Raw genomic sequence first — 21,521 nt, forward strand, 5'->3', positions numbered from 1 at the left:
TTCATATTCACTAGGAGAAAAAAGAACTTTTTGTAGCTTAAGGTTTAATTACTATGTTTATTAAGTGCTAATTTAGAGAGAGAAGCAGCTTGCAAACCATGGGCTTCACAGGAATTGAAACATAAAAATTAGTGGCACCAAGTACAAGAAATGGCTGCAGAAAAAGAATTTGTGGAGAAAATGATAGATTGTTCCTACCCCTGAAATTTTTCAGTTATACAAGAAAGAACAAATATGCCTCTACCTACCTATTTACCATATTTGCTTGAAATCTGAGTTTTCTGTTTTGTTTTAAAGAAAAAAATAATCCACATTTGAAGCCTTCTCAGGTATCCCTTACTAATTTTGATCTCACACCCCATAAGATGATCCCTCTTATGGATTTACTTTCTATATCTATGTAGTTTAATTTATATGCAGTTTGACTATATAGGGAGATATGTATATTCACCTACTAGTTGTATGCTCAAGTTTTATATTTTATTTTAATATTTAATATTTATAATTTAATTTAATAATTATAATTTAATATTTATAAATATTTATTTAATATTTATAAATATTATTTATTATTTAAAATATTTTATATTTTATATTTTTGATTCCATGTCAACAGTTCTCAAAATTTTTTTATTTTAGGTTCTCTTTGGACTCTTAAAAATTATTAAGGACCTCAAAGAACCTTTGTTTATGTGGGTTACTTTTCAGTATTTGTTGTATTTGAAATTTAAACTGATGAATTTTAAAAATATGTACTAATAAATATTTAATAATAAATTCATCACATATTAACATAAGTGACATTTCAGTGAAAGAATATATATTGTCAAGGACCAAAAAAAAAAAAAGAAACAAAAAGAAAACCAAACCCAAAACCACATACTTAAGAGCATTATTTTATATTTTTTGCAACTCTTTCCAATTTTAGGCTTAATAAAAGACAGTTGGATTATCATATCTGCTTTTGAATGCAGCCTCTGTAAAACTCCACTGTATCCTTCAGAGTGATCTAGAGTGAAAAGGCAAATCACATCTTAGTTTTATTCTTACCCTGAAAGGTTTTAAGGTATAGGAATCCCTTAGGGATCCTCAGACCACACTTTCAAAACCACTCTTCTATATAAATGGCATTGTGTTGTTGGCAGTATGCTGCAGTATTTTTTGTGTAACTTTTGTTTTTATGTTATCTATGTTATTATTTGTGGTTCTTCATGATTCATTTCACTACTATACAATATATAATTCCAGTCTTTATGCTGTAATTCATTTGTTGTTGTGATGTTGATATTCCTTTAAGGTGTATTCCGCTTTTTATGGGGCACCTGGGTGGCTCACTTGGTTAAATGTCTGACTCTTGATTTCTGCTGGGGTCATAATCTCTCTGGGTCATAGGATCAAGCCCCACATTGGGCTCTGTGCTTGAGTGTGGAGCCTGCTTAAGATTCTTTCTCTCCCTTTTCCTTTCTCCCCACCGGACTCACATGCATGGGTGTGTTCTCACTCCCATCCCCAATCCCTGCCCGCAAAAGATATATTGAGCTTTTAAATTTTCACAGAACTGTGGTTCTCAGAACATTCTCTCTTGGGGATATATACTAGAAATGAAGTAGTGAAGGGTGACTCCAAATTGCCTAGTTAGAAGTGAACTTTGGGATCGTAAGGTATGTATATTCATCTTCAATTCTGTGAGGTAGCACCAAACTATGCTTTAAAATTGTATCAGTTTATCCTCTTATAGTGTTGTATATTTGAATTTCCATTACTCTTTTAGGTCACTGACACTGTATTCTCATAGTTCTTTATGTTTCGGAAAGTGAACGTGAAGTGGTAGCTTTTTATTTTTAATATCTTTGATCCTGTGGCTTGCCATTTTGTTTGTAAAATTTTGTTTTGAAATGTAAAAAAAAATGAGTATTTTTTTATTATTTCCTTTATATCTTACCTTTTTTAGGTCATAATATTTAAAAATTCTTGATTGTTTTACTGGCATTTGTTGGGTGCCATATCTTTCACTATTAACCTATAATAGTACCAGTGTGAGATATAGGCATGTATTATGTATTTTTTGAGTTCTCACTTTTACTTGGTTCTATTAATTCATTCATTCACTTAACAATTATATATTGGATACTAGGAATGCACCAGATGCCATTCTTAATACTGGGATATATTAGTAAAAGTGAAAATGTCATCCATGTTTATTGAGCTTACATTTTTTGGGTTGGGGTGGGTGGTGGGTAGAAAAATAAAATATTAAGATACTATATAGCATATCAATTGACAGTAAAAGTTGTGTGGAAAATCAGACTAGAGTAAAGAGAATAGTAGTGATGTGCTGGAGATTGTGGGAGAAAGATTGCTATTTTACATAGGGGAGATTAGGGCATTGTGAAGGAAGCTTCTGACAGGAACTTTACAGACTGAGGAAATATCAAGTGCAAAGTCCTGAAGTGGAACCTGGTTTAATATAATCCAAGAAAAATAAGGGAGCCTGTGTGGCTAGAACAGAGTAAGTAAGAGGGTATGTGTAGGAGACCAGTAGAGAACAGGATCCATACAATGTATGGACTTCAAGGCTGTTGTAAGGACATTTACTCTTACTTTCAGTCGTTTGGAAGACATCAGGTCTTTTAAACAGAGTAGTAACATTGTCTGGCTTAAGATTTTAAGGGATCATGTTGGCTACTTTGTTGAGAACTGGTTTGGTGAAGGTGAAAACAAGGAAATCAGTAGCTGGCTAGTGTAGAAATGAAGGTTAGGGGCAGTGGTGCTTGGACTTGGGTAGTGTTGGAAGTAGTGAGAATTGTCCTGTTTTGATTATTTTTAAAATTGATCTGAAGGCACATTGGATGTGGAGTATGAGGAAAACAAAGAGAAGTTCCTAAACAATGGACGATTCTAAAACTTTTGGCCTGAGAAACTGGAACGATGGGATTGCTCTTTAATGAAGCAGAGAACACTAAGGGAAGCACAAGATGAGGGTTAGAGGTCTGAAGCTTAGGTTTTGTTATGTTTAACATTAGATACCTAAGCAGAGAAGTTGAGTAAGTAGTTAGATTCACAAGTCTAGATTCAGAAAAGAGGTGCTAGCTGTATATGTAAATTTCAGTGGAATATAGATGGTACTTAAGGACATTAATAAACTAATGTAAAAAGTGCACGTAAATAGAGAAGAAGAAAGAGAAAATCCAAGATCTGAATATTGACATAGTTCCATGTTGAAAGGTTGAGAAGATGTGAAGAGTAGCTAACGTGGTAGGAGAGAGCCAAGTCTTAGGGGAGGGGCGATAGACATGGAAGAGTTTCATTTCAGCCTTACAACAACATTACACAAATAGTGCAAGAAATTAATTTAGAATGATAACAATAAGTGATGATGAAGTCTTTGTAAGACATGGTGATCAGGGAACATGTCTTTCAGAAGCAAATTTGTGTTGAAACATAAAGAATAAGAAATTCTATATGGGGGAACTTTCTAGGCAGAGGGAGTACAAAGTGCATTGGCCTAAAAAAACAAAAACAAACAAACAAAAAACCAAAAATACATGTTTGGTGTTAGAACTGAAAGGAGAGCATTGTGACTACAGCAAAAGGGAGGACTCAGGAATGACACTCAAGATTTTCACATAAGGACTTTGGCTTAACTTGGTTTAAGTTTCTGCCTTCAGCTCAGGCACGTTCCAGGGACCTGAGATTGAGTTGAGCAGGGAGTCTGCTCCCTGTGCTTGTCCACTCTCATTTGCACGTTCTCTCTTTTTCTCTCCAATAAATAAATAAAATCTTAAACAAAAAGAAAAGAAAAGAAACTAGGGGATGCTGAGATATATGAAGTGACATACACGGGAAAGGCAGATGGGGAAGAACTTTCTTGGGTGAGATCATATGTTAATTGTCTTTCTCTGATTGACTTATTTTGCTTAACATAATACCCTCTAGTTAATCCATGTCATTGCAAATGGCAAGAGTTCATTTTTTTTTTGATGGCTGAATAGTATTCCTGTGTGTGTGTGTGTTCTTTATGTATATACCATATCTTCTTTATCCATTCATCTGTTAATGGACATCTGGGCTCTTTCCATGTTTTGGCTATTGTGGTCATTGCTGCTATAAATATTGGGGTGCAGGTGCCTCCTTCAGATCACTTCTTTAAACATTAAATTTGAGGTGCTTGTGGGGCATCCACACAGGAGACAGATAGCAGATAGTTTGGGGGATTTTTACTTTTGAGTTTAGGGTGGGGTTAGGGCTGAAAAAAATAGCTCAACATTTTTAAAGCCATAGATTGGCTTCCGGTTATAATATGACTAAGTCATGGAAAATAGTACAAAAGGAAAAAATTAAAACTGTGAGAGAACTATAGGCCCAAACCTCAGTATAATGTGGATGCTGGTATTAAATTGAGATGCAGACAAAACTGGCAGAGGATTTATGCTTTATAATCAATGCATACCCTGATTATCACCAAGAGTATATAAAGACTCTTATTTGGAAACATGGAGACATGTTATAGACTTATGCTAGAAGTTCCCCTGGACCGAGTTAGGCAGAAATGAAGAACAAAGAGGGCTGGGAAGAATGAGTCAGACATTTGGGGGTAGTTCAGGAAAGGGTTGTGGTGAGAAACCCTGCTTTATATGTATCCCCACAGCTTCTGATCTTAATTGGCTGGGGAGAAGTAGAAGCTCAAAGAAATTTTTCATGTCTGTTACTCTGAGTCATAAGGAGAATTCTTACAAGCCTGGGCACTGGATACTAACCTGCAGTTGCTGGTCCAGAGAGAACTACCTTACTGAAGAAGAGCTGTCACAAATACATAAAAATATATCTCAAGAACAAAAGAGGAAGGAATCTGAGAAGCAGAGCACAAGAAACACTCACCAGAAAAGTGTTGCCATGGAACAAAAGAAATCTGTGGCCAACCATATAGCCTTAAATGAAAATATAATTGATAAGCAATTGCCTAAGTTAAACAATTGCATGAAGCAGAAATAAAAGTGCCTGGAGAGGGATGCCTGGGTCACTCAGTCACTTTTAAGCGTCTGCCTTGGCCTCAGGTTGGGACTGAGTCCTCGATCAGGCTTCTTTCTTGGAGCAAAGCCTGCTTCTCCCTCTGCCTCTGCCTGCCATTCCCCCTGCTTGTGCTCTCCCTTGCTCTCTCTTTGAAAAATAAATAAAATCTTTAAAAAAAAAAAGTTATTGGAGAAAAGAAGGTAAGACAACAGAATGAAATGAAACACACATATATATATATATATTTATGTGTATATATATACATATATATGAAGGTTTATTCTGTGAAAAGAGAGATTTCAGATCAATAGGAGAAGTAATTTCATAAATAGTTTTGTGATATCTTTGGGGCCATGTGGAAAACAAAATTGGAATCCTAGGTTACATCTTTATGTCAGAATTAATTTGATTAAAAAGAAAAACAAGGGACGCCTGGGTGGCTCAGTTGGTTGGACGACTGCCTTCGGCTCAGGGCGTGATCCTGGAGTCCGGGGATCGAGTCCCGCATCGGGCTCCCACTCCATGGGGAGTCTGCTTCTCTCTAACCTTCTCCTCGATCATGTTCTCTCTCACTGTGTCGCTCTCAAATAAATAAATAAAATCTTAAAAAAAAAAAAAAATTTTAAAAAGAAAAACAAAATGTTTAAAGCTTTTTAAGAAAGCATGAGGAAATGTTTTTTCAAGCTTCAAGTTGGGAAGGCCCTCCCAGAAAGAAATGTGACATAAAACTCAGGAATCATAAAAGAAAAAAAGACTCTGATATATTATTATCTGTATAAAAACAAAAAAAGAAACTGCATGTCAAAAAAAAAATACATTAAAAAGTCAAAAGGAAAAATAGTGAAAAAAATTAGCAACAAATGTATTTTCTTGATACTAAGGAGTCCCCAAAAGGAAAAAAATTGACAGTCTTTTGTAAAATGGGCAAACAGATATAAAGACATGCCTTTATATAACTCCTAGGCATTTGTAAATGTGATTAGCCTCATGATAAGCAAAATGTAAATTAAAACTGCAATGATGCCATTTTTTTATGTATCTGTAAGAAATAAACAGGAACTCTTACATAGCTGTTGGGAATATTTATTTTTCTAATTTTTAAGGAGAGTGTTCTGTCAAGTATACATAGGTATGCCCCTTAACCTACCTGTAATCCTAGTAATATATGTTACAGATGTGCTTATACATTATAGAATGGTATGTACAAGAACATGGTAGACTTAGACTGAACCATATCAATAATCATATTAAATATAAATGATAAATATCGTAATTAAATGGCAGTTTACTTAGTGAAAAAATGTGAGATCTAATTATATGTTACCTGTAGTATACTTTGTATACAAAGAGACATGTAGCTTAAATGAAAAAGAGTGAGGAAATATATACTGTGCTAACTCTAATCAGAAGATAGAGCTTACATTAATATCAGGTGATGTAAAATTTGAAGAAAAGAATACCAGCAGGGGTCAGAGAGGATCATTTCATAATGATAAAGGAGCGAATTTCTGAAGAATATAACAATCATAATTGTTTCTTCCTAATAACACAACTTCAAAATGTCAAAAACTAATACAGTTGCAATAAGACATGGACAGATCCACACATACCTTCTGATATTTTAACACTCCCCTTTCAGTAACTGATAGTGCAAATAAACAGCAGATCAGTAAGAACAATTAAACAATACTATCACCAAATTGACCTAATTGACATTTGTAGAACAGTCTACCCAGCAGTAACAGAGTACATATTCTTTTCAAGTGTCCATACAGCATTTAGTAAGATAGATATAATCTGGGCCACAAAACAAATTTTAATAAATTTAAGGGTATGCAGGTTATACAAAGTATGTTATCTGATGACAGTTGAATTAAATAATTATAATAACACAATAACATAAAAAATCTGGGAATTTTGAACCAGATGATATGGAAAATACTTAAGGGACTTTGTAGTATTGAAGGATTATTTTAGAAGAAAAGTATGAAACAGTTATTTCAGTTTCTATTGTAAGAAACTAGGAAAAGAAGGGCAAACAACGAGTAAGCAAAAGCAATGAAATAATCATCAAACCCTATCAGTTTCACCCACCAGATTTCCCTCAAATCCTCATAGCATTTGTTATAATATAATTATAATGAGTAGAGCCTAGCAGTTAAGAGTATAAACCCGGGTGACCAACTACCAGTTTGCCCAGAAGTTGGGGGTGGAGAGGAGGTACAGCTAGTTTCTCAAATCATTGCTTAAAACTTGGACAGTCCCAGACAAACCAGAATTAATGATCCATCCTTGGGGGTTCTGGAGTCCCATGTTTAGACTTGAATCCCTTCTTTTAACTTTGGACAAATGACTTATCTCATGTACCTTGATTTCCTCATCTGGAAATGTGTATTATAATAGTACCCATCTTAAAGAGTTTATGTGAGAATCAACAGAGTTAATGGCTATGTAAAGTACCTAAAGTATGTAAAACACTGAATTAAAATTAGCAGTGGTGCCCCCCCTGCTTTTTTTGTTTGTTTGTTTTTTAACAAGCAGTGGCCTCCCATCTCACTCTTCCCTTATAGACTTAACCTTCTTCAGGCTTTCCTTCAAATATAGCCAGTTATCTTTATAAATACAAATATAAATGTATCAATTTCCTGCTAAAAATACTTCAGTGGCTCCTTAGTATCCTTGGGTCATAGTCCAAATTTCATAATAAATTTATAAAACCCAGTAATTATGCATTTTCCTAACTTTTCTTCCATACTCTGTTCACTGGTCTTTCTCTTCTTCAAGACTTTGAAGAGTGAGGTTGCCACAACTAGATTTTTTTTTTGTCCTGTGTGTTGTCCTCATCCTGGCTCTTTCTCCTGACTAAGGTCCTTTTTTTTTAGTTTCCCTGAGCTCTCCCCCACCCAATCCCTATCAAAAATAAGGTAAGTTGGCCCACTATGTACTCCCATAGCACTGTGTGTTATTTCTCAAGTGGCAGTGATTATGGTACAATACTATAGTATGTTATATACTATGACATACATATTACTGTAGTACCTGTTATTCATCAACCTTCTTTGTTCTTATAATAGAGGAAAAATATACATAAGGTACAGTAAATTTTCCCAACTTTAACATATTCCTTTTGGCAGTATTGCCCTTCTTCCTCCTAATTATAATTTATTGTAAAATCTATTATAATTCCTGGAGAATTAGGATTGTTTTTTTTAAAACAACTCATCTGAGCACCTAATATTTGAATATTTCTTTGACATCCTCTGCCTTTCCTTTCTACTTCCCTTGAGTTGGTCATTTATCAGTCACATTAGTAATGCTACTGCTTTTTATCAGAGCACTGAGCACAATGCATTGAAGTTCTTTCTTTTCCATTCTAGACTACAACAATGTCAAGTCTTTATTTAGGATCTGTTATGGTCACAGCACTATACTAAGTCCTGGGATACACTCATGAGCAAAACTGACATGGCCCCTGTTTTCTTGATGCTTTGAGTGTAAAGGAAGAAATAAGGATTATTGATATTAAATTAGTAAATCTAACATTGCAAATTTGATAGTGTTACGAAAGAAATATTTAATGCTCTGAAAGCATAAGGATTCAGTCTTGGCAAAGTGACTCTCAGGCTTACAACTGAAGATTAAGGAGGAGTTAATTACATTAGAAAAGAAGCACATTTCAGGCAGATAAAACTGCAAAAGAAAACGTCCTTGTGTGGACACCTAAGTGGCTCATTCGGTTAAGCTTTGGCACAACTCATTACCCTAGCGTCCTGGATGGAATCCACCTTGAGGTCCTTGCTCAGCAGGGAGCGTGCTTCTCGCATTGTTTGTGTGCGCTCGCTCGCGCTCGCTCTCTCTCACACACAAAATCTTAAAAAAAAAAAAAAAAATGAAAAGGTCCTTGTGTAATTGTATCTAATAAAAGTCACTGAAAGAAGGCTAGTGTGGCTGGAGTAGTATTGTAAAGTTGCTCTGGCTGCAGTAGGAACTGTGGGGAAGTGGTTGGAGACATGGAACATACAGAACATACTGGTGATTATGGTGGTCCGGGTGAGAGAGATGTTGGAAGTGCAGAGTAAGGGGGTGATTTTTATAAAGAAATACTGGTAGGACATAGTGACAAATTAGATCTTGGTTGCTACGGGATTGGAAGTTTAAGAAGAGAGTTGTAGAAAGGATTATCTGTAAATTTTTGGTATTAGTTGTAGAAAGGGTTATCTGTAAATTTTTGGTATTCATAACTAAATGGATTATGTCCCTTTCAGTGCCATTTTCAGCACATGACATGCTTAAGTAAATATTTGTTGAAAATGAATGAGCATTGTTTCAGTTATAAAAATTATATTCAACTATTCAACTGCAGTATAAATTATGAGTAGGAAATGCATTGTTCTGTGGAATTAAGTGTAATAATTTGTTCTTTAACACTGAAAGGTGAACATACACCAAATGGGACCTAGATTATAAGAATTTATCTTCGTACCATCATTAAAACAAAATTTGTGCATGACTAGCTAGTATAGCTACAGTCATTTTGTAAGATGAAATGAAATTTTGTAATGAAGCATTTCTAAATTGTAAGGGGACTCTTGATATTTTCTTGTTATTAAAGTGGGCCCCAAAGTTGGTTGTTTTTTTTTGTTAGGTTGGGTTTTTTGCAACACATTTTAACTTGGTTATAAGCAATTCAAGCTTTTTATTGGTGATTGTAAAAATCAGGATGGGAATATTGAAATGTGGTTTCTTTCCTAAAGTTCCTACTGTCCTCCTTAATTATGCTGAATTACTAATACACACATGCATACACACATACACCCTCTCACTCACACACTTTTTTGTGGAAAATGTTACTAAAAATGTGAACTATTTAGGACTAGTATTCTTAAAGTAAGAAACTGAAACTTGTACAGTATTTGTATCTAAAAATTTATTTATTCTTAACACATATTTCTAACCTGTATTACTAATGTCTGAATGAGAAACTAAATGTCATAGCCAGTAACATTCAAAATGTTCATGTGGGTGTGTTTTACAGATGTGTTCTCCTCCCTCTTTTGGGAATGAAGCCTCCCCAGCAAAGCCTCTATCTACTTGTTGATTCTGTTGATGAAGGATGTAATATCACTGAAGGTGAACAAACGTCTACCAGCTTATCTGGAACTGTTGCAGAGCTTCTGGCTGGTCACCATGAGTTCTTTCCACCATGGCTATTGCTTCTGTGTTCTGCCCGAAAACAGAGTAAGGCTGTTACTAAAATGTTTACCGGTAAGTGTAATTACTGCCATGTATGTATATCGATGTGTTATTGATATATTTCTAAACTGTCTTATCTTCTAAACTGTCTGTTGGCATTTTTGTGCAAATGCCACACTGGTTTAATATTTTTTATTTTTTGTACACTTACTTCCCAGCCCTTATTGTCACCAATATTATTATTCTGAATTATATACTTTTACTTTTATTCCTCTGGAATACCATACTTTAATACCATACTTTTAAAAATTATAACTATTAATGATATAAACAAAAAATATTAAATTTAGTTAAAACTTGAAAGAGAAGTTTTTGAAATACGAAATGTGCTTTCTTTCCATCCATGAGGATAGCATATTTTTTCATTTACTCATTTTTTTCCTAGACTTTTATCAGCTTCCCTTGCCAATGTCCTCCTTATTTCTTTCTACTTTTTACTGTTGTTTTAAGTTGTGATATATGGGTTTTGAATTTAAACGAGTGCATTCAGAATTAAAATTGGTAGGTGTATCACCTTAGGGAAAGAACATTAATATTTTTACTGGATCTAAATAAGTTTCACCCACTCATATCTGAGGATTTAACATTGTTGGGAAGAGATTTTTCTCTTTCCTGATGTATTCAGTACACTAACTAGCATTTTTATTAATGAGTTCAGATTAGAGTCAGTTTAATGAAAATTACTTTGGCCCTTAAGCAGAATCTTGACTGCCTATGAGGATATTATTGTGGACTAATGGCAATTGATACATGTTATGGGACTGAAGGAAATAGCCCATTTGAAACTGTTTTGTGCACAAATTAATCCTCAAGTATTTTTGGAGATCTTCATACATAATTATTTATATCTGGTTATAAAATAATACATGCTCCATATAGGAAATGCTTTAAATGACAGGATACTCAAATATTAACATCTTTCAGGGATAAAGTGTTAAATAACCACTCTTTAACATTATGTGTTAAATTCTGTGTATGTTATCCTACCTAGTTGAGATCATACTTCTATCAATTTGATTTCCTGCTTTTTAATAAAGTTTAACATTTATAAGCCTTTTAGTGTCACTATATATTTTTTTAATAACTATTTTAGGGGCGCCTGGGTGGCTAAGTTGGTTTAAGTGACTGCCTTTGGCTCAGGTCATGATCCTGGAGTCCCGAGATCGAGTCCCACATCGGCCTCCCTGCTCGGCAGGGAGTCTGTTTCTCCCGCTGACCTCTCTCCTCTCATGCTCTCTCTCTCAAATAATAAATAAAATCTTAAAACAAAAACAAAAACAAAAAACTATAGTAATGGCTACATAATTTACTAGTGTATCAACATGCCAGAATTTATTTGATTTTCTTACTGTTTTACTTTTAGGTTTAATTTTCCTAGCCCCTACCCTCAAAGATTCTTCAGGATAATAAATAATTTCAAAGAGCAACAGGTTATAAATCCTGGCACACATCCTGTCACTCTGTCATTCTACTGTCAGTAGCCCTAAGAAGTTTCATACCCTGGGAAATATTTCAGTAAGAATACAAAAGTGGTTCAACAGATTATGGTCCAACATTTCAGTAAATCCTGTTTTTAGTCCCTAGAAACGATGAGAATTTTTCGGCCTTATAAAAATGTGTTGAAGTGCTTTGTATGGCAGCATATTAAATTGTGCTTATTCATAATAAGAGAAATGTATATATAATGATTAGAAGTTGCAATTTTTAAAAAAGTATTTTTAGTAAAGTTAACTTAAGATAATGAAATTATTAACAGGTATTCTCAGTTCTGTTTTAATGAACAGTTAACTATCATTAATGATGAACATAATAATTTATTCACTCTAAGTACATATTACTAAACACTTAGATTTGGAAGAGCTTTATTAAACTGTAAGCATTTTGTGTGTATTCTTTATGAAAGTGTACTTATAATAGTAATTCAGAGGCAGTGACAGGTAATACTCTTAATTGGATATAAATGTTCAGTCCCATCGTTAAGGCTAGTGTACATTTAGGTATATGGATGGAAATATATAAATTTTTACTGTGAAAAGGATCAGCTTTAAAAACAAGCAAGTGTTATTATTATTATCTCTGGCAACTTTTTTTTCTTAGTCGTTTGGGAGTTCAGAAAATCATGCTAAGGTGTTTTCATGGATATGTATGTAAGACTTTCTAATGTTGAGTTTAGTATCTCTTGTCATTAAAGTTGAGAGGAGCCCTGAGCTACTAATACAATAAGAAATAGTTCCTTTTGAGGATCAGAAAATGAAATACTTTATCTTCCATTAGTGGTTTTTATGGAAGGAAGAGAGAACGGATTTAAATACTAATAGATATTGTGACACCTGGGTGGCTCATTTGGTTAAGCAGCCATCTCTTAGTTTCAGCTCAGGTCATGATCTTATGGGTCATGGGATCAAAGCTCCCCGGCGGGTTCTGTGTTCAATGAGGAGTCTGCTTAAAGATTCTTTTCCTTGTGCCCTTCCCCCACCCACACATGCTCTCTCTCTCAAATAAATAAAGCTTAAAAAAAAAAAAAAAAAAAAAAAAATATATATATATATATGTATCTGTGTGTGTGTATATACACACACTCATAGGTATTAATTTATTAGTATTGATTTATTATTGATTTCTTTGCTTATTATTTTATTATATATTGAGGACATCCTCTTCAAATATATGGCAGCTTCTATAATCATTTTCATTTGATGACATCTATTTTTGTCTCTTCAGGTTTTCGAAAAATAAGCTTAGATGACCTTCGGAAGGCATACATTGTTAAGGATGTTCAGCAGTACATCCTTCATCGTTTAGATCAAGAAGAAGCTTTGCGACAACACCTCACAAAAGAAACTGCAGAGATGTTAAATCAACTGCACATTAAAAGCAGCGGATGCTTTCTTTATCTAGAGCGAGTTCTAGATGGAGTTGTAGAAAATTTTATTATGTTAAGAGAGATTCGTGACATCCCAGGAACTCTAAATGGTCTCTATCTCTGGCTGTGTCAGAGACTTTTTGTAAGGAAACAGTTTGCAAAAGTTCAGCCCATTTTGAATGTGATTCTTGCAGCCTGCCGGCCTTTGACCATAACGGAATTATATCATGCGGTATGGACTAAAAATATGTCATTAACCTTGGAAGACTTTCAACGTAAGTTAGATGTCCTCTCCAAACTTCTTGTTGATGGACTAGGAAATACTAAAATACTGTTCCATTATAGTTTTGCAGAGTGGCTTCTGGATGTGAAACACTGCACTCAGAAGTATTTATGTAATGCGGCAGAAGGACACAGAATGTTGGCTATGAGTTATACCTGTCAAGCCAAGAATTTAACACCACTGGAAGCACAAGAATTTGCATTGCATTTAATTAATTCAAACTTACAATTAGAGACAGCTGAGTTAGCTCTCTGGATGATATGGAATGGTACACCTGTCAGAGATTCCCTGTCTACTTTAATACCCAAGGAACAAGAAGTGCTACAGCTGTTGGTTAAAGCTGGTGCTCACGTTAACAGTGAAGATGATCGCACGTCGTGCATAGTCCGACAAGCCTTGGAAAGAGAGGATTCCATTCGGACATTATTAGATAATGGAGCTTCAGTAAATCAGTGTGACTCAAATGGGAGAACATTATTGGCTAATGCTGCATACAGTGGCAATCTTGATGTAGTGAATTTACTTGTCTCCAGGGGAGCAGATTTAGAGATTGAAGATGCCCATGGACATACACCACTTACCCTAGCTGCTAGACAAGGACATACCAAGGTGGTTAATTGTTTAATTGGGTGTGGTGCAAATATTAATCATACTGATCAAGATGGTTGGACAGCATTAAGATCTGCTGCTTGGGGTGGCCATACCGAGGTAGTTTCTGCACTACTTTATGCAGGTGTAAAAGTGGATTGTGCAGATGCTGATAGCCGAACAGCTTTGAGAGCAGCAGCTTGGGGAGGACATGAGGATATTGTACTGAATTTGCTACAACATGGTGCTGAAGTCAACAAAGCTGATAATGAAGGTCGAACTGCACTGATAGCAGCAGCATACATGGGCCATAGAGAAATTGTGGAACACCTCCTGGACCACGGAGCGGAAGTGAATCATGAGGATGTTGATGGCAGGACTGCGCTCTCTGTAGCTGCTCTTTGTGTGCCTGCAAGTAAAGGACATGCATCAGTTGTTAGTCTTTTAATTGATCGAGGTGCTGAAGTAGATCATTGTGATAAAGATGGCATGACTCCACTGCTGGTCGCTGCCTATGAAGGACACGTCGATGTGGTTGACTTGCTTCTAGAAGGGGGAGCAGATGTAGACCACACAGATAACAACGGTCGTACACCCCTCTTAGCAGCAGCTTCTATGGGCCATGCCTCTGTTGTAAACACGCTTTTGTTTTGGGGTGCAGCTGTGGATAGCATCGATAGTGAAGGTAGAACAGTCCTCAGCATAGCTTCAGCCCAAGGAAATGTTGAGGTAGTACGTACTCTACTGGACAGAGGGTTAGATGAAAATCACAGAGATGATGCCGGATGGACACCTTTGCATATGGCAGCTTTTGAAGGTCACAGGTTAATATGTGAAGCACTTATTGAACAAGGTGCTAGAACAAACGAGATCGATAATGATGGACGAATACCTTTCATATTAGCTTCGCAAGAGGGTCATTATGATTGTGTTCAAATACTATTGGAAAATAAATCCAACATTGATCAGAGAGGTTATGATGGAAGAAATGCACTGCGGGTTGCTGCATTAGAAGGGCATAGAGACATTGTTGAATTGCTTTTTAGCCATGGAGCTGACGTTAATTACAAAGATGCTGATGGGAGGCCTACGCTTTATATTTTGGCCTTAGAAAACCAACTTACAATGGCTGAGTATTTTCTAGAAAATGGTGCAAATGTAGAAGCAAGTGATGCTGAAGGAAGGACAGCACTTCACGTTTCCTGCTGGCAAGGCCATTTGGAAATGGTGCAGGTTCTGATAACCTACCATGCTGACGTCAATGCCTCAGATAACGAAAAGCGATCTGCTTTACAGTCTGCAGCGTGGCAGGGCCACGTAAAAGTGGTTCAGCTTCTGATCGAGCATGGTGCCATAGTTGACCATACATGTAATCAGGGTGCAACTGCTCTCTGTATTGCAGCCCAGGAAGGGCACATTGATGTTGTGCAGGTTTTATTAGAGCACGGTGCTGATCCAAACCATGCTGATCAATTTGGACGCACTGCTATGCGTGTTGCTGCCAAAAATGGACATTCTCAAATAATTAAATTATTAGAAAAATATGGTGCATCTAGTTTGAATGGCTGTTCCCCATCTCCTGTGCATACAATGGAGCAAAAACCTCTGCAGTCGGTGTCTTCAAAAATGCAGTCATTAACAATTAAATCAAATAGCTCTGGCAGTACTGGTGGAGGGGACATGCAGCCTTCGTTGCGTGGTTTACCTAATGGGCCAGCTCATGCATTCAGTTCTCCTTCAGAATCTCCAGATTCTACAGTCGATCGTCAGAAGTCGTCGTTGTCAAACAATTCCCTGAAAAGCTCAAAAAATTCATCTTTGAGAACTACATCATCTACGGCAACGGCTCAAACAGTGCCAATTGATAGCTTTCATAACCTGTCCTTTACAGAACAAATTCAGCAACATTCGTTGCCACGCAGTAGAAGTCGACAGTCAATTGTTTCCCCGTCTTCCACAACGCAGTCCTTGGGACAGAGCCATAATTCACCAAGTAGTGAATTTGAGTGGAGTCAGGTAAAGCCCAGTTTGAAGTCGACTAAAACAAACAAAGGGGGGAAATCAGAAAATTCCAGCAAATCTGGGGCAGCTGGGAAAAAAGCTAAACAAAATAATTCTTCACAGCCAAAGGTTTTAGAATATGAGATGACTCAGTTTGATAAAAGAGGGCCTACCGCCAAATCAGGGACGAGTGCGCCACCTAAGCAAATGCCCGCAGAATCGCAGTGCAAAATTATGGTACCTTCGACTCAGCAAGAAATTGGTCGATCTCAACAGCAATTTCTTATTCATCAACAAAGTGGGGAGCAGAAAAAGAGAAATGGGATAATGACCAATCCGAATTACCATCTTCAGAGCAACCAGGTTTTTCTTGGTAGGGTGTCAGTCCCGCGGACAATACAAGACAGGGGGCATCAGGAAGTGTTAGAAGGGTATCCTTCCTCCGAGACGGAATTAAGCCTTAAACAAGCCCTGAAGCTTCAGATTGAGGGTTCTGACCCTAGCTTCAACTATAAAAAGGAAACGCCGTTATAAAAGGTAACATTTCATCAACATAGAGAATAAAATATCAAAAGTATGGTTCCCTCTACTAAGGATACTCTTTTCCCTAATAGTCACATGGCCAGTTCCCTCGCCTAATCTATTCAGATGCCATCCTCTCTCTCAACAAGCCCTTCCCTTAGCATCCTTGTGAATTCGGATTGTCCTGCCACCAGCACTCTTTTCCTTTCCTGCTTTTTGTTATCCAAAGAACTTCTTATTTAGTATACTTTATATATTTTATTTATTATGTTTATTATTTGTCTCTTCCCAACTAAAATGTAAACTCTGTGAAAGTAGGGATTTTTATCTGTTTTGTTCTCTGACGTATTCCGTGTATTTGGAATACTGTTTGGACCTGTATTCGTTTCTCAGTGAAAATGTATTGAGTATGTGAATGGATGAATGAATGAGAGGATGAATAGATGAATGAATGAGTTATACTACTTAATGGATCGCAGATTAAGAATTTCCTCCTATACCGTCATTTCCCCACTTCAGAGTTCTTTGATGGTAATGGAAGGAGGGGAGAGGACCATTTCGGTAAACCTCACATTTTGGTTTGAATAAAATAGCGTATGTAGTGCTTAGTAGATAGGTAGTCAGTGTTAATTTCTTTCCTTTTCACCCTGGAGGAAGTCAAAGATTTAATCAGCAAAAGGTAATTTTTGTTATGACAGATCTCTTAAAAACCTTCCAAGTTAAAAAAAAAAAAAAAAAAAAAAAACTTCCAAGTAAAATTTGCACACACATGAAGAATAGGTGAGGAAAGATGGTAAGTTTGGATGTGTTAGCAAGAGGATATTTAGAACTTAGTTTGAATATTTAGAACAGTATATTCAGACATAAGAATTTTGTGTTTAAACCTCAAAATAAATCCTATTTATTAAAAACTTTCTTCTTTCCACCACAATGGATGTTTCACTAATTATATAGGGGAAGTTAATGGGAAAATATATACCTAATTTTATATAATAGATACTTTTTCAGAAGCACAGTTCTCTCATTAGAGATAAATCCAAAGGTTTCATTAGGAATCTTTGCTAATTTATATTACAAGTATATTTATCCCACTTTGCTTAATCATTTTTCATCCTCTAACAAAGTTGTACTCTTTAGTAAACAAATTTTTTGCTTTTTTTTTTTTGTCTTTGGAGCTATATTTTGGTGTATTTCAGGTGAAGCATTATTACAAATTATAAACCTGATATGCTTTCTAATAGTAAAGCCCTTTGATATGAATTGATGGATGACTGGTCAGATATCATTTAAAAATAATTTGTGCAAAGTCTTTCATTCTGCAATGTGATTTATTTTTAAAATATTCAACTCTGATGGTACAGCCCTCTAACTCTCATGACATCTTTTGTAAAAGCAAAGTATACATATATGTTAAACAGTAAAACACATGAATTAGGGTAAATATTTTGTGGATTCTTTAAAAGTGATTTATAAGTTGAATAATGAGTCTCTAATAGATGTATCCACTTTATGCTTTACATAGTAAATGTATGTATGTGTGTGTGTGTATATATATATCTATATATATATAATTATATAGGGTCTTAAAACTATTTGTAGTTATATAATAAGTATTATGTAGAAATTAATTTTTTCTTTAACTTTTGCATTAGTTTCCTATTCTGTGAAACAGAAGACATTGTGATTGGAGTGGTTCTTCAGCTACTGGATGAAATCATAAAATGCCTGTTGATTTGCTGAAAAAAAATGAAGAATGTGATATCTGCAGTACAGTTACCTTAATTACTGTAATGTGCCTAAATAGTAAGGCTGCCTTCTCAATGTAACCCTCTGTGCTTAAAAAAATTTCATTTTGTGTGCTTTGTATTCACTACACAAGAATAAGCACTTTTGTTTTTAAATGCAGATATATACTGCAGTTCCCTGTAAAAGCTAAAAAAATTTTTAAGTTAAGATTTGATAAATGTGCATGTGCCATGATCAAATATGTACGAAAAGGCAGTGTTCTTTGTATTTATTTTTTTTTCTTTTTTGTGGCGAATGAAACTTAAGCATATTGTTTCAGTCACATTTTGCATTGTTGTAGTGTATGGCTTGTTTCTTGTATCTTTAAAAATGTTGCTCAATAAAATAAATCATGCAACTATTTTATGTTCAGTACACCTTCAGCATTGGTTGAAAAATGTGTTTCTATTTAATGCCACATTGAAGTGAAAATGGTTTGCTGACAGATTTTTTAAAAAATAATTCTAGTGTTTTAGGGAGCTGCTCTGAGTAGTTTAAATTTGGATTTCCCAGTAGAATCCTCCTAATCTCTGGCTAAAGATGAAAAAAAGAAAAAGAGAAAGAGAGGAAAAAGCAGACTATAATCAGAACAAAGTTCTGTTTCATTCACTGGGATGCAATTTCACCTTCCACTCACTTGTCATTCCACCTCCAAGAAGACAGACTATCATTCCTGAGGCATGAAAATTCTCAGGGACAAAGCCATGCCTCAGGGCGTGTGTAAGTAGAAGGAGATGCAGCTGTCTGAGGGTAGATTTTTGATCCCTGAACAATTCACTGACTACACTTAATCTCTTCTGTCTGGTTGAATACAATTTGCCAGTGTAGATTTTCATGCTGGCTTCTCTCTCAGTTGGTTCTATCTTGTAAATCACTGCATGACCAAAATAGCCCCCTCTCAAAATCAGCTGAGTCAGTTTTAGTGGCAGTTGGATGAATAGTATTGATGAATGTAATATGTGCGGTCCTTCAAAGATGACACCACTAACCTGTCAGTCATAGCACATGTGTATTTTTTTATTGATACTTGGTAAACGATAGTGATGGATTTGCACTTTTCTGTCCACATACTCTTTCCTGTTTTCTTCTTTGGCCGGTTGCTCACAGGATGACTGGATGGCAGGGTTAAAGATGAAGTCTCTGACTAGGGAAAACAAAGGTGACTGGTTCAAATGAGCAGGGGACCCACAGCCTTGGCCGCCTGGATGGACTCTAAATCAGTGAGGCTGGCTTAGCTGGGTTGTGTGTATGTCTGGAAAGGTTAGAGTTGTTGAGGAGCCATGGTTGTAGGTTCGATCTTTGAATAAGCCCCGTGAATTTTAGAAAGCCCACAAATTCTATTTTTCCCATGTGCTGTTGATAAGAAAGAGGAATGAGGAAAGAGAATTTGGAGATTCAGCACAAAAACACTGCTACTACTGGAGAAGAATGTTGAGTAGAAGAGGTCAGTAATGCCATCTTCATATATGAAGGACACATATGTGATGCATTGTTCACAGAAATAGAAACGTGTAATTGGTTGTGATAAGTGTTTCACTTGAATCTTCATGTAAGGGTTTTGTTCTTTATTTTTTTAAAGTGAGCAAAACGCATTTTGTTTGTCATTGGTAAGTCATAATCAGGAATAGGAGAGAAGTTCATTCACTATTAAGGTGACATGGCAATAGTGATAACTCGAATGTGAATGTTTCAAGTATTGAATTTTTGTCCCTATGGGACATTTATTAAATACACTTAATAGGACTCTTGCAAAGTAGCCTTAAAAGTGTTAATGATTCTATTGATAAATATGAATACATACTATTATTAGAACCAATCTTACTCATTTCTCAAATATAGTACATTTACATTACAGTAGAAGATGAAGCTCTAATTTCTTATTAGGTGTATTTTTCTTTAGAAAGAGAACCCTGAAAGCTGCCGGTTTTTCTATTAACCTTGAATTATTGGAATTGTATTTATTTAATTTTATTGTTTTTTTACAAAAATGCACCTTGTGGCCAATGGGCAACGATATGACTCATTACATAAGGGGTTTATGTTTTTCAAAGATCTGAATGTTTTCATACCCATATTATGTACACTTGAAACAGTTGGTAGGAAGAAAATCTGTTGGGAAAATACGATTTTCAAAAGTAAGTATTCCTCTAGATGTTTTTCTATTAATTGTGTTTTGGAATAGGACAGAATTGGCTTTTAGTTAGGATGATAAGGATGATAAGGGTGCTGAAGATGCCCCACTTTGCCTATTTGTTTTTGTGGGGGATTTAAAAGTATGACTGAAAATGGCTTTTGCTTCATGAAGAAGAGTAAAAAACAGTCCCCTCAATTAAAAATGCCTAAATAGCTATTTTAAAAATCAAGATGTTTAAATTTTATAAATCACCTGATGTCACTACACACCTATGATGCCATGTGCTTGTAACTTGTTTTACATTCCATCTGCGCCCATTCCCTAGAAGTCATGAGTTGATGATAAGGGAAGTGACTAAAAAATATATATAGTAATGAAAAATTAAAATCTGTATGTAGGAAAGGTTTTGGAAGGAAAATTATCTGGAACTCCTGTGTACTGCAAAGTACAGCCAGTATCTTTTGTCTCTCTTCCTTATCCCCCACCCCTACTGGAATCCTTACCAAAAATAATTCACTACTTTAAAAACAGGAGTAAATAATTTTCTCAATATTGTTGGCTATGCAAATGTTTGTTTTGCTTAATGTTCTCCATTTACACTTCTCAGCAAATGTAGTTGCAGACAAATGCTTTCTTTTTTATTTTTTCCTTGGTTTGGGGTATGTAAATAGCATAAAGTGTACATTGAATTTCACATTGTAAAAGTTTTATTTTATTCCTTGTATTATATTAAGCAAAAATCCCTATGTATATGAAAGTGCATAATAAATATATTTGCTCTACAGAGGATATCTTGTTTTAATTTTATCCTTGAACCAACAGAACATGCATGACATGTTTACAGTGAAAACAACTGTAGGTTTTAAGTTGTTAATTTAAATAAATATGGAGAAAATGAATTTGTAAACATTTTACCAAAAAATATGAGGTATAAACACTTCACAAAGGAAGATAGAAAAACAAAAAGATCTAGCTTTATGTCTTCCAAAAGCTTTTGTAAGGACTTAGTGTTCTTTTTCTCTCTTCTCTGATTGATAACTATGTAACTACCATAGCTCACCGTGTCAGGCTTCATGACTCGG

General features: G+C 35.4%; 1 protein-coding gene across 2 annotated transcripts in view; it reads left to right on the forward strand.

The window, feature by feature from the left end:
- The window catches only part of ANKRD50 (ankyrin repeat domain 50), a 34,571-nt gene extending 13,348 nt beyond the window's left edge, over positions 1-21,223 (forward strand). For both annotated transcript variants that reach the window (XM_044224036.1, XM_044224035.1), the window contains exons 3-5: positions 10,046-10,275; positions 12,985-16,535; positions 18,173-21,223. In XM_044224036.1, coding sequence (XP_044079971.1) covers positions 10,046-10,275; positions 12,985-16,532 — 3,778 coding nt within the window. In that variant the 3' untranslated portion in view covers positions 16,533-16,535; positions 18,173-21,223. The remainder of the gene's footprint in view (positions 1-10,045; positions 10,276-12,984; positions 16,536-18,172) is intronic.
- The last annotated feature ends 298 nt before the right edge of the window (positions 21,224-21,521 follow it).

The sequence above is a fragment of the Neovison vison genome, chromosome 11, assembly GCF_020171115.1.
Source record: "Neovison vison isolate M4711 chromosome 11, ASM_NN_V1, whole genome shotgun sequence".
NCBI classification, from domain to species: domain Eukaryota; kingdom Metazoa; phylum Chordata; class Mammalia; order Carnivora; family Mustelidae; genus Neogale; species Neogale vison.